The sequence below is a fragment of the Miscanthus floridulus genome, chromosome 4 (assembly GCF_019320115.1).
Source record: "Miscanthus floridulus cultivar M001 chromosome 4, ASM1932011v1, whole genome shotgun sequence".
Classification (NCBI taxonomy): Eukaryota; Viridiplantae; Streptophyta; class Magnoliopsida; order Poales; family Poaceae; genus Miscanthus; species Miscanthus floridulus.
This window is the reverse complement of record NC_089583.1, coordinates 108,172,644-108,188,778: the sequence shown is the minus strand read 5'-3', so window position 1 is coordinate 108,188,778 and position 16,135 is coordinate 108,172,644. Positions and strand designations below refer to the sequence as shown.

Sequence of the window (16,135 nt, the reverse complement as noted above, 5' to 3'; positions counted from 1 at the left end):
AACCATTGGACCAAAAGTACTGACCATGATTGCCCGAAAGGTATTCAGAAAAGCTGTGTGATGGTTTGTCATGGTTTCTCCCATGGCTTTATAGACCAGGGCTGCCATCTTCTGAGCATCCTCCTCTTCAGTGTAATCAGTCTGATGCGGAAGAAGAACCCTTGGCATTGACTGCTTTTGAAACACTTTATTGCTCTTGTTTTTGGAAAAAGACATCAAACACTTCCTGTCGGGGACCTAATACCAGGGTACCCCAGGGGATGGAACCGATAACCACCAAATGTAAAAAACTTTTGGACGCATAAGGGCGCCATGTCATCCCTTGTTCGAATGACAGGAGTTCGGTTCCGCCTCGCCCGACACCTTTGGGACGGGCTCGGTCTCGCCCGAGGGCCGAGGGATAAACTCCGTCTCGCCCGACGCCTTGAGGACGGGCTCGGTCTCGCCCGAGGGCTGAGGGATGAGTTCCGTCTCGCCCGATCCCGGAGGGGTGGGGTCAGCCTCACCCGACGCCTTTGTGGGATAATCCTGCCTCGCCCCAAAGGCTCAAGGCTAATCTCCATCTCGCCCGACGCCTATAGGGCGGGCTCGGTCTCGCCCGAAGGCTAAGGGATAGATTCCGCCTCGCCCGATCCCGGAGGGATAGGATTAGTCTCGCCCAAGAGATAGGGACTGGCCTCCGTCTCACCCGACGGCCCAGAACGAGCCTTGCCCTAATCGATATCTATCCCTCATAACGATGGGTACAGGACGAGACAAGACGTTCGGGTCAACCATGGCTCCAACGACCATACCCTGCGCCCTGACAGGAAAAGAACTGCCAAGGAACGATAGGACTAATGCTTTAGACCCTTCCGGGCGCCGCAGAGCCCAAAAGGTATTACAGGTGCGTGCACCTCACTCTGTAGAGTTGTAGGCGCCGCCTTCAGCTCTGGGACACGGAACCCAACGAAGATATACGACAACCGCTACACTCCAAGAATGGATTTGCTATCTCCATGAATGACGGATACTCCGTCACCGCGCTGTGGACCCGAGGGAGCGGGGGGGGCCCTCTTCCCGACCCCTCAGGTCCTCCAAGTCAGAGAGCCTTGGCCACGGCGCTACACCGGACCCCAACCCCGAATTCTCCCAACAGGAATCATGGGAACCAGAAGGCGTGTGGAGCAAGGCTGGGGGGAGGCCCCTAAGTCAAAACCACTGTACTACAGCCCATACCCTAGGGGCAGCATGCTATGACTGATCTGACATCCTACAGAGATATTGACAACATCATAAGCACTTATCTTCCTTCGCACTCATCAGAATGGGGGACCTGACCAGGTAGACATGAGCCACAAGGCTAGGTAGAATATGTATCCTGGAGCCCTCACCCTTGTAAGGCCAGCCCCTTCATCTATAAAAGGGAATGCGCATCCTTCATCAAAGGAGGAGAACAATAGGACCGAACAATAGAACACATTCACACACATTCAAGCAGCTACGAAGCTCTTGACCACCTTTCAATCCTTCGATCAGAGACTTGGGACCAGTCCCTCTCTTGGCAGTTTGTATCCCTTACTACAGATTGTTTACGGTGCTAATAACACAAGCAGCAATAAACTAGACGTAGGGACGTTCCGCCCGAACCAGTATAAATCCTGTGTCCTTTAGCGCACCATCTGAGCCTAACGCGCATTACTATAAATTTACTTGCCGGTGCTTGTACGAAACACCGACACTTCCGTTGGTATTGCTCACATGCTTGTAGCACTAAATCCCTGTAATTATCTGGCAATTCTGTCATGCTTACATCCAGAACATGATCATTATTGATCTCAGACGTCATTTTGAACTAACAGATTGTCCCACCAGGCGTGCCAAAAAGTGTGTTGACACAAAATGTGACACACTGTGCCTCACACATAGCAAGCCGGAAAGCGTGGCTTCAATCGGGTTCCCGGGTGCTTCGTGATCTGGAAGCGTGCCAGTCAGTTTGACCTGAAAAAACTAACAAGGGATAAAATAATTAAATGCCAAAACGGAACATGTCGAGTAAGATCGACATTTCACTTCATCACTTGTATTCTGTCAAGTTGGCCCCCTATATTTTTTTGTTCACCCTCCGCCACTGGACGGACAGACAGCGCCGCGCAGGCGTGGGGGTGGGGCGGTGGCCCGTGCCGTTGTTGCACTTTCGCCCAGGCCTCGGTCGCGCCACCCGTCCGTTCCTGGGGCGCGACCGCGGTGGCCCAGCGTCACGTGAAGCCACGTGAAAGTCAGGGCCAGACCCGTCACGTCCGGAGCTCGGAGCCCAGTTTGTCCGGTGCGAGTCAATCAGATCCGTTTGCTTGTCGTGTTTGCTCTCCTCTCGCCGTCTCCCGCTTTCCCGGCCCGCTGTGCTCGTCGTGCCCGTGCTCTGGTGACTGCGGCGAGACCGCGAGCCTGCCAGTGTGCCTGAGCGCGCGCCGCTCGGAGACGAGCGATCGACTGGACTCCGAAGAGACCGGTATCCGCGCCGAGCAACCGACGTTTGGTTGCTACTTGGTGCTGCCCACGCGGCTGATTTTTGTCTCAAAAAACTCACACAGGGTTCATCTGGGACGATAAGTCGATAACGCAGGTGTGCTCGTGAACCCATGGAGCCGTGGAGGCATGGTGGGTAATCGCGTGTACTCCGTGTCCGGCGGCGACCGTATCCGCGACTCGGCCTGCCGCGTCCTTGACTGAATTGTCTTAGCCCTCGTTCGTTTTCTTCGGAACGGGTCATTTCTGGCCGGAATAATTTCAGTCGTTATACAAATTACCGAAGGAATTCTCCGTACCAGGTCTGGCTGGGAACGGATCTTAGGAAACCGAACGGGGCCTTAAGCAGAACTAAGATCAACAGAACCAAGATCTGGAACAAATGGATCCAAGATCGAGCGCACCCAAAACTCTGAAACGAACACCATATGTAGAACACGCTCATCGCTCGACAGCATGTTGTGCGATAGACGGAAATATTCCAAGTTCCAAACGATGGAACCACTTCTCATTATTTTTCCCCAATTATTAGTAGTTCCATTGAATATCTACATGAAGTCTAGTACTATGTACGAATTACACTTCAGTCACCCTCAGCTTTAGTCCAACAAATTCCAAAGATGTTACTGCATATAATCCCGACCAGGCAACCACATCTCAACTCAATGCATCTTGTGAGTTTCATGACGATATATCACATGGTCGCAGCGAACCCCAGGCCCAGCCCTGGAACACCTAACATGGGCCGCGAGGCCCGCCGGGTTGCCGGGCCCAAAGCCCGTCCATCCGCCCCGCGCCGGGCGGCCATCCGGCGACGGGTCACTCATCACACGCCGCCCTAGCTCAGCTAGGCCCCCAGCAGCTGAGGTACATGGCCTTGCGGAGCGACTCGTCGGCGCCGGCCTGCCTGCGGCCGTCGTCGTCGGCCGCCCGCGCCGCGGCCAGCGCGGCCGCCTGGGGGGCGAGCCCGGCCAGCCAGTCCCGCGCCCCCGCCCCCGCCCCCGCCGCGGCGGAAGGCGCCCTCTCGCGCTGCGCACGCACGGCGGCCACCGTGGCCACCGCCCACACCCGGCTCATGTGCGCCATCCGGTCACAAACTCGACCTTTGCTGATTTGTTCTGCCTAAGGCTAAAGCTTTCTGCTTCCTTCCTCGTTCTTTCTCTGAGCTACGTTGATGTTGCTGCTGGAGCTGGGAGGTGGGAGAGAGTAGGAGGAGGGGCGGTATATGTAGCGGGACAGCGGGTGAGAGGGTGGTTTTGGTAATTGCGGCTGGTTGTTTTGGGGATGGGTGGATTTTGGTATTATCTGTCATGCATCTCTTGGCTGGGCTGGGGGTGATGCGTCCCTTTCTCTGGCCCCGTCGCTTGCGGGGCAGAGGATAAGAACATGGCGCTTTTGCTCCGGCATCTCGCCGAGTTTCTCTCCTGTCATGCCTCTCACGAGAGGCGCATCAACTCTTGCCGCATCACGGCCTCCCTCTTCTTCTTCACATGTTTACTAGTCTCCTCTGTTCACTAACTTTGTGATCGTCGATGCAAAAACCTTGGTGCAACTCATGCTCTCCACGAGATAATAATAGAGCATCCAAAAGATTGTTTGGTTTACGAACAAGGAGGGATAAAATGGGTCTATTCTAGTTTTTTTTTTGAATAGGATGATCACATCATTGTGTTTGTGCTAGAAAACTTAATAACTTGATCAACTTGTTTTACACTAGACCAAAAACTAAAAAACTATGTGTACCTTAGATTTTTCTAGTGCGTTCTATCTTAGCCAACTCACATAAAGTTTTGCAAATTAGAGGCAAACCTATCAAGAGAGGTTGTCAAAAGAGAGGACAAACTCTTAAAGACAAAGATGCATCTGTATCGGTTGTCAAAATGTATCCCCTAGTCCATGTTGAAACTCCATAAAGGATATGCTCCCGGTCACAAAAGCCCCTTTTCCGGTCACGGTTTTGGGCAAGCAACAAAGACTACCACCAACCAAGACAAGTGCCAAGGCTCGCCATTTGTCATCTGACTCTCCCATTCACCAAGGTGTCGTCCACTAATACTATAGAACTTCTCTACCAAGGAAGGGGCCTCCTCGCCCCCATACACCAAGTCATTGTGTCACCTGTCCACACCAAACTCAGAGGGTCAGTTTCGTTGGAAGGTCACCAAGACCTCAAGTGCTCTAGCTCACCAAGATTACAAAGACACTTAGCCCAACACTCTGAGCTCTCAACCTCTAAGTCCTATCTCTCAATATGAACACTAAGCTGTATCCTATGCCTTGGATGTGATCAATTTGTACTTGAGAGGGTTGATTCAGTTGCTCTATGTTCTAACAGATTTGGGTGCACTCCAACAACTAAGTGAGTGGGAACCCATATATATAGCCCATCCACTCTATCTAGCCACTGGATGATCTGATGGCTCTCTAAATGTTGCACTGTATTATTCGATGGGGTATATATATTTCTTTGCCGATTGTTGAATCTTTAGTCACTGACACTGGGCCCTCATCATGATCAGGTGGCTTATCCCATGTTGTCCACCATACCATTTGATAGAGTATCCAATCATTGGACACAATTGTTGCCACGTTAGCTTCATCAGACAGTCCGCTATGCTACTCCTTATCGCCCCGTGGCAATGGTTGATTCACCTAGTGTATCTTGTTTGCATCGTATTATTTGATGGCCTCTGTCATCTTTTTGCCAAGTCTTTGCATGTCATTGCTGATATATGTCGCCTTTGGATCAAGTGATCCGATGCAAGTATTGATTCTGTTTAAGCTTGAATCTTGATCAGACTTGGACCTTATATCCCTAGAACCTATACGCATATGTCTAACATCTTAACACATGTGTTAGTTCTAGAATTTGTGCTGTCATCAAAATCATGTATGTTCATGCATATGGACATGAGAGAGCAATTGCCCAGCTCCACAAGTGACAACCAAGAAAGCAACCGCCAAGCTCCACAGGCAATGACTCCGCAACAATTACCAATGTTGATTTCCATGTCAAACACATAGTTAAGTCTCGATCTCAATATATACAGGTCAATCACACATTGAGGCATGGTGCAAAAGGAAAACCGCAAATAGGATTGAAAAATTATATAAAGTAATTGGTAAGTAAAGTCCATCATAGATGAATAAAGATATTAATTAAATCACATCAAAATAAAGATAAGACAACATCTACTTTGAAAATTATTTTATGTGAGCTATATGAAAGAGTAAAGATAAATAACTTAAAATAGTTGTGGTCCAAATTTATATCTACATATTATAACAGCGATACCTTTCAAAATTACAGCCCGTGTAATAGGAAGGGTCAATAGTTTAGTGTTTTCCCTAGTTTATGATACAAGAGTCATAAGAGAAATTTGTCACATGCTTGATTCACCCTAGATCTCCCATGGCTAACTAGACGTGCACACATCTCTATTATAAGGGACCAATCAAAACTATATTAGATCTCTCAAAAAAAGTCCCTTGCTGAGAGACTACAACCATTGTGCACCAACGAAATTGTACCTAGAATTACCGTATCATTAAAATCTATGGCTCCTAATCCTTTCTCACAGGCTTCAACTTGATCCAATGGCCAACGTTATTTAGATCTCCCCCACCCAGGCTTCAACGCACGCCTTACACATCCCACAGTCTACGGTAAAATAAAAACCAACGGAAGTCAATCAAGGCAAATATGGAAGTCAGTCAAGGCAAATAGGAAGGAGGGATCCGTGACTCCGATCAAGGCAATTTTCAGCACATCCCGCAGTCTACGGTAAAATGGAAACCAATGGAAGTCAATCAAGGCAAATATGGAAGTCAGTCAAGGCAAATAGGAAGGAGGGATCCGTGACTCCGATCGAGGCAATTTCTAGAATTGTTATTATAATGGAAAAACCCATGCCGAGCCCGGCCCCATCTGACGCGCCCCTTCCAAAACTCTCCGTGATGTTCTGGTATTGCGTCAATAAGGAATGGTGACAGACCTACCAACATACCCACTCGCATGTTTCCGTTAAGAACATGTGGGACCTAGTTTGGTGACCCCATGCGTCAGTAGGAGTAGTGGAGCGTCTGTAGCGTGGCTAAACCTAGAAAGGTCTACCCCTTTCTTCTCATAAAATACCAACGGCGGACAAGGAAGCAAAATAGGTCACGTACAGTCTGGGCCCATAGAGAGGAGATCGATGAAGAGGTTTAGCACATTTGGTTTTGCCTATTTTTTTTAAAAAATAGAAGAAATATCTGGTTTTATCCTCCAAAGAGAGAAGTTAGACCACTGTGTTACAAAAGTAACACTACACGCCCCGACCGAGTTTACAAAATAAACGAACCGACTTGACACATGATTATAAAAATAAAATGCCATTATGAAATAGAACACGCAAACTAGAGACAATTAGTTTTGTTCTAATTTTTAGATATATAGCTTTTGCTATGCACCTAAATATACATTATGTCTATATACATAGTAAAAACTACTTCATCCATTCCAAATTATAAGTCGCTTTGATTTTTTGGTACATCTAATTTGTTATGCATTTAGATATAATAATATGTCTAGATACATAGCAAAATGGATGAATAAAAAAAGTCAAAGCGACTTATAATTTGGAATGGAGGGAGCATGTATCTAGAAAAGTTGGAACGACTTACAATTTAAAACAGATGGAGTACTTAAAACTTACTTGATAAATCAGTTGATTATGCCAAGAAGAAATGCTTTTTTTCTTTTGTCCAATAATTTTCATTAGTTAGCTTTCTAATACCCGAAAATCATCTGAAGAAAGAAAAATAGGATGAGAGAGAGAGGGAGAAACCGATGAACAACCAGATAAATATCCATCGCGGTTGCGCACATATATTTACGATTATATCTACTATTTAATTTAAAAAAGATCAAATATCATTTTTTCTTTCATTTATCAAAAGTGAATTATAGAGTTACTTTAAGAAGCTATATCTACTTTAAGAAGCCTGGTACGACATTTTTGATTATTTGGGATGAAGTTTGCATGAAGTGGCCATGAAGATCTCGAAGACATGTTTAAGGACTTAGGCAGATTGTAAATTATATGGTTAATGCGAGAAATAACTTTATTATGCCTTGTTACGTGTAAGTGTTTCTCCGATTTTATATACATGGTCATATACAATTGTGTGAAAGTTGAACTCTGGAAATAAAAATCGTTGTTTAGTTATTTCCATGTATATTCCTGAAATAAAGACGTAGCGTTAGCACGGGCACTATACTAGTTATCCAAGTAGGCCTGGACAAATTTAACCTAAAGAAGAAACTTGGGACGCGTTTAGTTCGGCAAAGTTTGCACCTGTAAACTTTGCATAGTGCACGATTCTCCACGGTAGCATTTCGTTTGTATTTGTGAATTATTGTCCAAACATTGACTAATTAGGCTCAAAAGATTCGTCTCGCAAAGTTAAAGCAAACTGTGTAATTAGTTTTTAATTTCGTCTACATTTAGTATTCTATACATGTTCCGTAAGTTTGATATGACAGGGAATTTTCTTTTTGTATAGTGCACTTCTGGAAAACTAAACAGGGCTGGAGGATTTCTATCGACAGCTTCAGCCTTCAGGGACTACATTGAGCATGTGGCGAGAGTTCAAGGACTATAGATATTCTGCCAAATTCTTTTGTTGCTAGCGATGAATCTTGCCCAAGTACACAATTTCTCCTGCTCTGAACGAGTAGAGCTCTGCAAAGTCGTGGGTTCGTGCAAGAGAACAAGGGAGAGAAACCGGCTGCAAAGCACCGGATGATTCCTTATCTGTTCGTACCAGCTTGAGTGAGACTACTACAGGTGTGAGGTGTCGAGGCTTATCCCGAGGGGCCGTGGTGAGTCATCGTTTTCCATCAAGTGGTAGTGGGTACCTCCTGCTTTGTCGCTTTGGATGCATGTACTCTTGTCCACTTCTCCACCTCTTTTTCTGCAGTAATTATGGCGATGGTTGACACCGATAATTGGTCGTACTCTACGATAGCATGATAACATTATCTTGGGATTCCTGGCTGTTAACTTGATTCTCTTTCTCGTTCTTTTGTTGCTTTTGATACAGCCTGATGCTAAAGCTTGACCAGGTCATATGCACAAGTTTCTGCAATTCATTTCGTGATAGTAAATGGTTGCTTGGATCTTTTGCTAGCACTGTACTGTTAGGTTTAACGTTGGCTTGACCTATATTTTATTTAATAATTAAATCAAATAAATTTTAAGACCACATTGGATGTTATGTGTAATAAAATGGTGAACTGAATGAAATTGATAGCTGAACTTTGTAACTGTCATAGCTATATCTGTGGTTACTAACTCCTATTGTTATGGTTATAATTACTAGTAACCCCATGTTTATGGCAGAGGTTACTAGTAATTCATGAGCATTTCATGACGTCTAGGTTTATCCTTTCTACACTTCACCTTCCACTTTTCACCTTCCGCGTCTATAAGAAAGGTGTGCTCGTCTTTAGCCGCGCGAACGAGACACAACATCCAGCACCATCTTTCTTCTGTTGAGTTGCTCCCGAGTATCTACGTCCCAATCCTCTGCGCGCACAGAGAGTTGGGAGAGCAGGCCTCTGAAACCACCGTCAGCATCTGCGACACCTGCTCGGGTGTGCGGACGATTAGGTTTTTGGGGGAGCATCTCCACTACTACTCGCTAACTTTCTCGGGTCATCTTCGTCTTCCTTGTGGGCGTCATCTTCTTCCTCCTCGGATCGTCTTCTTTCTGGTGAACGTTCGAGGGACGGCACTGCGAACCTCATCCTGCATCGACTGTGATCCGTGACATCGAGCAATGCACTATGTCGACTAGTGCGCGTGGAGCCGCCGGTGCCGTGAGCATGGGTCCCTCCACTGGGTATAATTCTATTCTTGAATTTCCTAAATTCAATATGTTTTCCGCTATGATATGTATGTCGTTCATGTTCATATTTGCTAGTAGTGTAAGTAGTAATATCACACACGTGCACATACATGTTGTCACCAATTTGCTATGGATTTTCTGGATTAAATTTAACATGAAAATGCCTAAATTTCTAACAATCCAAAAACCTGATAATAGGCAATTTTCTGTTAGTGGTTTTGCTGTTGCGTTGAAGACGGATGATTTCGATGGCACGAACTATAAGAGATGGCGTGCTAAGATGGTCTTGTGGTTAACTGCTATGAATTGCTATTACATCGCACAGGGGAAGCCCGAACAGTTTACTCCTAAGGAGAGCAAAGGTTCGTGGCTACCAATAACCTATTTCGAAGCGCCATGATTAGCGCTCTTCATAGCAAATACGAGGATAATTACATCATATGCATGACAGGCAAACAATTATGGAATGCACTTGATGCTCAGTTCGGTGTTTTAGATGCTGGTAGTGAGCTTGAAAGTGCATTTGCCCCCTATGTGGGTTTTGGTGTATTGATGACATCAAAATTAGGGACTAATGTGATCTTAATGAGATTTGTCGTAGCTATTAGTCCCATGAAAGATTCAAAGAGTTGATAAAGATGAAATGATATCCCTCAATTCTTGAAGTTGTAAAGGCGGACGAACTCAAAACGCTCTCTAAAGGTTTTATTTTGTTTTTGAGTTTAGGATCCGCCGCACTATAAAGAGGGATGCAAACTTAGTTGGTCTGAGAAAGATAGAGTGCTCAAGCATAAAAATAAAATCAAAAGAGAGACACTCTAGCACTCCACGACCACGTAGATTATTTTATTGTGACTGTCGGTGTCGGAAGTCCCAACGTAAGTCGGAACTCCCGACAGTCGGAAGTTCCGACCCAAGCCGGGAGTCCCGACACCTGTCGCTTTGCTGGTCGGCTGTCTGTGCCAGTCGAAAGTCCTGATGTACATTGGAACTTTCGATCGTCAGAAGTCCCGGACCTTGTCGGGAGTCCCGACACCTAAGGCTTTGCTGGTTGTCTAACTGCGCACGCCGGAAGTCCCGACGTACATCGGAAGTTCCGACATTGACTTGCACACGCGGACTTCTGACCCTATGTGAACAGTGCTTTATGTTAACGTCGAAAGTCCCCAGATCTACGTCGAAACTTTCGATGTAGATCTTAACGGTTAGATTTCTACTAAGAGTATAAATAGCCCTCTCTTCACTTCTAACCGGTACGGACCCATTCATAGCTGACCTAACTTCGTCCCAATAGCTCCCAAGCAAGAAAGGCACCCCTCTCCTCCCTCTTTTGCTCCAATCTTCGATTCCCTTAGGGTTTTGAGTGAAAGGAGAGTGGATTAAGTGAGAGAATCACTTTGGTAAGCTTGAGCATTTGATTTCTTCGTCAAGCCGGTTGATTTTGCATCTATTACTCTTGGGGCTTTGCCCCTAGCCGGCTAGGCATTGCCCAAGAGTTTCCATCTTGTGGAAGAGCCTTGGGAAGTTTGTATCACCCTTTGATTTCTTAGTGGAAAGCTCAAGTGACCTTTGTGGTCATTTTGAGAGAGGCAAGGAGGTGGAATAGACTCCGACCTTTGTGGTCATGTCAACAACGAGGATGTAGGAGCTCCTTTGTGGGGTTGCCGAACCTCGGGATAAATCCTTGTGTCCCGTGTGCTTGTTATTGTGATTGCTAGAGATTACTTGTATTTATTTGTCTCTCTCTCTCTTGAACTTCATTTTAGGGTTTGGACTCGATCTACGGTTTGGGGGCATTACGACGTCAAGGGAGTGGCCCAACCTCTTCACCAAACCACAAGGAAGTGGGGTTGTAAGATTATTTATCCACAAAGTTAAATTTGGCACTGCTTTTGTAGTTCACGTAGGCGTCGAGACTGCTGACGTTTGTGCTGAAACTTCTGACGACGTCGGGAGTTCCAACCCAAACGCTAGGACTTCCGACATTGACTGACAAATTTGAACTTAGCATTTGCAGTTAATTTTAGATACGCCTATTTACCCCCCCCCCTCTAGGCATTGTTAGATCCTTTCAATTGGTATAAGAGCAATGTCTTCTTTTAGCGTTTCACCGTGAAAGAAGAAACAATGTCTTCCGTCAGCTCTGGATGTGGATGGATCAAACACATCCAGAACTACATGAATGCATCTGGCACTGTCTCTGACAAAGAGTTGAAAGCCTTCATGAATATGTGGCTATGCAGATTCATCTTCTGTGGAAAATCCAATGAACCAACCCTGAATCACATGGTGATGGCTGAAGACTTAGCTATAGGCACTCAGATCCCACTAGGCAAATATCTTTTAGGGTCTGTTTATCATATGATGCATCAGATTACTCTTCAGATGCGCCAAGGTGGAGAAATCTCTTGTGTGAATGGTCCCTGGTGGCTAATTCAAATGTGGCTCTAGCTATATATGCATCAGATAACCTCTGTGAGCCTTTTCAATCTAAGTTTTCTTTCAGTTAACTATGCTGAAGGCAGTACAACAAAGGTTAAAGCTTGTCAGACTTATGGAGAAGCAGCATCATCTATAAGCATTGACATGGACATCGGTCATTTCTTCAAGCTGTTTTTCAAAGGATTCGGCAATGTGCTCTGGTTTCCTTACAGAGAAAATGAAAATTTGACTTTGCCCTGCAAGTTCAGCTATGAAATTGGTTGTTCAGGTCAAGAATCCACAGAGATTTTCAACTCCTTTATCAAACCTTGCACTCTGCCAGCCGAATTTCATCATGGGAGGTTAGTGCAATCCACCTATGAATTCTATTACCCAAATATGGTGGCCAGACAATTAGGATGTGGCCAACTGCCTCCAAGATTCCTCTTCTCAACAATCATAAAGTCAAAGGAAGTAATAACAGAAAGAATGGAAGCCAAGAAAATCTTTGAATTAGGATGGGAGTTGCCAACATACGAACCATCTCCATTTGGGCTAATAGATGTTACTCATCCCTTCTTTGTCTCTTGGTGGCAAGAATGGCATGCTCATATCTTCAATATATCAGTACATTCTTTATGCAAAAACTTGCAACCTGATTTTGCTTCTGATAGTGAGGTAATTTCATTATGCTCATCATTTCTTGCTTTTGAATCCACTTCTTATTTTAACATCTGGTTATGCACAGGATCTCGAGTTTACTCCCCCAGCCAAAGCAATCCAGTACTATTCAGCTGGTCCCAAGCCTGCTCTGGGGTTTGATGCTCCAAACCTAAAGAAATTCATGAAAACCCCTACAACTTTGGATTCAGCACCTTTAAAGCATTCATGAGAACTCCTGCTACTTCAGCTGCTGCATCTCCAAGAGGAAAAAGCAAAAGGAAAACACCTGAAAGTTTTCTTTTACCCAAGAAACCAAGGACCAAGAAAGCCAAATTATCTCTTAAGGTATGAACCTTTTATTCTCTATCAGATTACCAACCTCACTTAGCGGTAAACCTGACCACCTCTACATTCATTACTTCCATTGCAGCCACAAATCGAAATTCCCACACTAGGCAATACCTCAGCACCTGTAGAACCAACCCCTAAAGTTTCTACTGAAGATGAAGAAATCCATGATAGCGAAACTTCAGAGACTCATGAAACTGAAGGTTCAAAGGCTCATAAATCTGATGAGACTATAGGTAACATTGTTCAACCAATTCTCTTTTTCTCCTTTCTCTTTTTTTTCTTTTTAATATCATCTATCTCTTATGCTCATTATCATTTTACTTTATTGAGAATAGATGAAATCTTAGATGAACTGGCAAGGGAGACTTCTCCTGATCAAGCTCCAAACCCGTCCCTTCCGAACCTTCAGCCAAGTTCTCCAGCAAGCCGGGGTATAACCCATCTTGATGATCAATTAGCTCAGCAGGTAATGCCTTGTCTTACACTATATTTTAGCAAAATTACCCAATCAGCTAACACCTCCTTTCCTCTCTTTTCATTAGAAGAACATCACTAAACCGACCATCAGTTACTCCTTCTCTATTGAGGACTACATCATTGAGAAAGGTGAAGAGATCACTTCTCATCAAACCTTATCACTGGAAAATCAGGCTCGGCTAGAAGAGGTGATCATTCTACTGAACAAGGATACCATTAGTCTGGTTCAGGATGCAGACCAGATAAAAGACCTCCATGAACTCATTGATCAAGATATCCCCTCTGCTCTCAAGGCCCCCCTAGAATCCGTAGCCCATCTTGATGACCACTTTGCTATGGTGAGAAGGGCAACCAAGAACATATCTTCGAGGGCTGCTTTACAGAAGGATAGATCTTTGAAAAAACTGGAGATTAAAGATCTTCACTCTCATATCCAGACTACAAGAAATTCCTTGACAACCTTGGAGCCTGAACTGAAAGCCATGGAGGATGAAAAAAGCATACTGGAAGCTCAACTAGCCGAACTGAATGCCAAAATTCAGTCTCACAGGGCTCATATAGCTAATTTGCCGAAGGACATAGAAGCAGCTTCACTAAAGATAACTTCGACCATCAAAGAAGACCAGCAAATCAAAATCAAGCTATCCAGCATCCAGAGTTCTGAAGATGAAGATCAAAAAGTGCTAGATAATGTTAGCCGAATCAGGACTGAAGCCATAGAGGCAATCAATCATCTTCTGAACAAGTAGATATTGGGTTTGTAATAAACTTAAGTGTGATATCCTCTCTCCCTTGATTAACCAACTTTATGTTTACTTATTTTTATTCATTCGACAAAAGCAATCTGCCATTTTCCCTTAAATTACTCGATTAGAATGTAGCCGATTGTCTCCATTCTTCCAATAGCCGAACGAATCCTAATTTAAATGTTGTGAGGGTATAGCCGAACAATGCTGGCTCCAACAAATCAGGGAGACAGTCGAGCAACGTCCGATTGAACCCATGCCTGGCCCAGCCCAGTAGCGGTCCAGCTGAAAGGGAAAAACCCTACTCCACCGCTCAGCATTCTCGCCCCACGATTCCGTAGAATTCGCCACGACTCTTCGCTCCGGCTTATAAATAGACCCTTCCGTTAGCCTTCATCGCTATCTTCGCTTTAGCGTTCTCACATCCGTCTCCTCCACTTCCTTCGTCCGATTCATTCCAGAAGAAAAACCCTAACTTCCACCAAAGCAAATGGCGAATAGTGGTGACCATGGCAAGCGTCCTGCCGATGGGGAGGCTGAAGGAAGCAGAGCATCGCGCTACCGGCGTCGTGGGTACGATTCGGCTTTTTGCCCCCTTGCAATTTTCTTGTTCATCTCTTAGTTTCAATTTTTTCTTCCTCATTCATCAGGATAAGGGTCATCAGCTCCAGCCAATATCATCTCCTTCCTCTGGCAACAGTAGCTCAACTGGGAACTCCATCATCCGGCTCTTCCAGCTCTTCAAGCTCCTATCATTCCAATCCTTGGGGCCTGGCGGAACCAGTAGACGCACACCATCCGTACTCTCACGAGGAGGCGCTCAAGTTTCGCCAGGAGAGGGACGAAGACCGGGAGGAGCTAGGCGACGTCTCCAAGAAATTTGGCATCGATCAAGCAGAATGGGAGGACCAGCGGAAGCAACTCTGCGACGCCATCACCGGTTTGATATCTTCATTTGGTTCTATCATTCTGGCTTCCCTTGCTTGTCGATCCATTTTTTTTCTTTTCTGCCCAGCTCTTTCTGCGGAGAATGACCGTCTGAAGGCGGCGGCGAACAAGATTGCCGACAAGGTGAATGCCCAGGGGGAGACATCCGAGGTACGCCTTGATGCTGTGGACGGCCGTATTGATCAGGCCGTCATCCAAGGTGTGCACCTTGGCGCTTCTCTCGGGCTGGCGGCAATGACCTCCCAAACCAACGAGGACTACTCCTTCCAGCCAGTTGGCTTCGTTGGAGGACGCCCGGACGAGATCGACGACATCGATGAGCGTCTGGAGGCCTACGATGATCATGCAGCTGCCCTTGCCGAAATCACAAACCCCCAGTCCATCCTCAACAAGTTATTTGAGGAGTAGTTTGTATTAGGATGGACTTTTATGAATAATCTCGTCTTTTGGAAGAATACTTATTTCTTTGATTTTTTTTTCCGGTAAAATTCTGCCTGCGACTGTCAGAAAAATGCTAAAAATAACCCAGTCTTGAATCAACATTCTTGTGCTAGAGGCGATGCAAACTGCATCGGCTATTTTGTGCTAAAGGCGATATGAACAATATCAGCTATTCTCAGTCTTATATCTGATTTTTAGGCTAAAGGCGATTTTCTCTTTATCGGCTTTTCTGATCTACATTCATGAACCAACCTCAACACTGGGGTAGTATTTCTTAAAAAATCTTCCATTGATATCTCTGGTAAACTCCTCCCCAAATAAAGTCTTCAATATGTATGCATTGCCAGGTACACATTCTACTATTTGGAAAGGACCTTCCCAATTTGGAGACCATTTACCGAACGCTCTATCCTTTGTTCCAACTGGCAATATAGTTTTCCAAACCAAATCTCCTTCTGTGAATTGCTTCAGCCTAACCCTTTTGTTATAATACTTGGCAACGCGTATTTTATTTTTCTCAATATTTTCCAACGCCTTGAGACGAATCAAATGTAAATCTTCCAATTCATCCATCATCAGATCCTTATAATCTTCTTCTACCAATTCTTTCTGTAACACAACTCGCCTTGAACCTGACCGTAATTCCCATGGTAATACAGCATGATGCCCATAAACCAGTTCATAGGGAG

General features: G+C 45.2%; 1 protein-coding gene across 1 annotated transcript; it reads right to left on the bottom strand.

The window, feature by feature from the left end:
* Positions 1 to 2,982: 2,982 nt before the first annotated feature.
* LOC136552534 (uncharacterized) lies at positions 2,983 to 3,759 on the bottom strand. Its single transcript, XM_066544098.1, has one exon. It carries the CDS (start codon positions 3,589 to 3,591, stop codon positions 3,349 to 3,351), a length of 243 nt encoding a protein of 80 aa, XP_066400195.1. The 5' UTR covers positions 3,592 to 3,759; the 3' UTR covers positions 2,983 to 3,348.
* Positions 3,760 to 16,135: the final 12,376 nt, after the last annotated feature.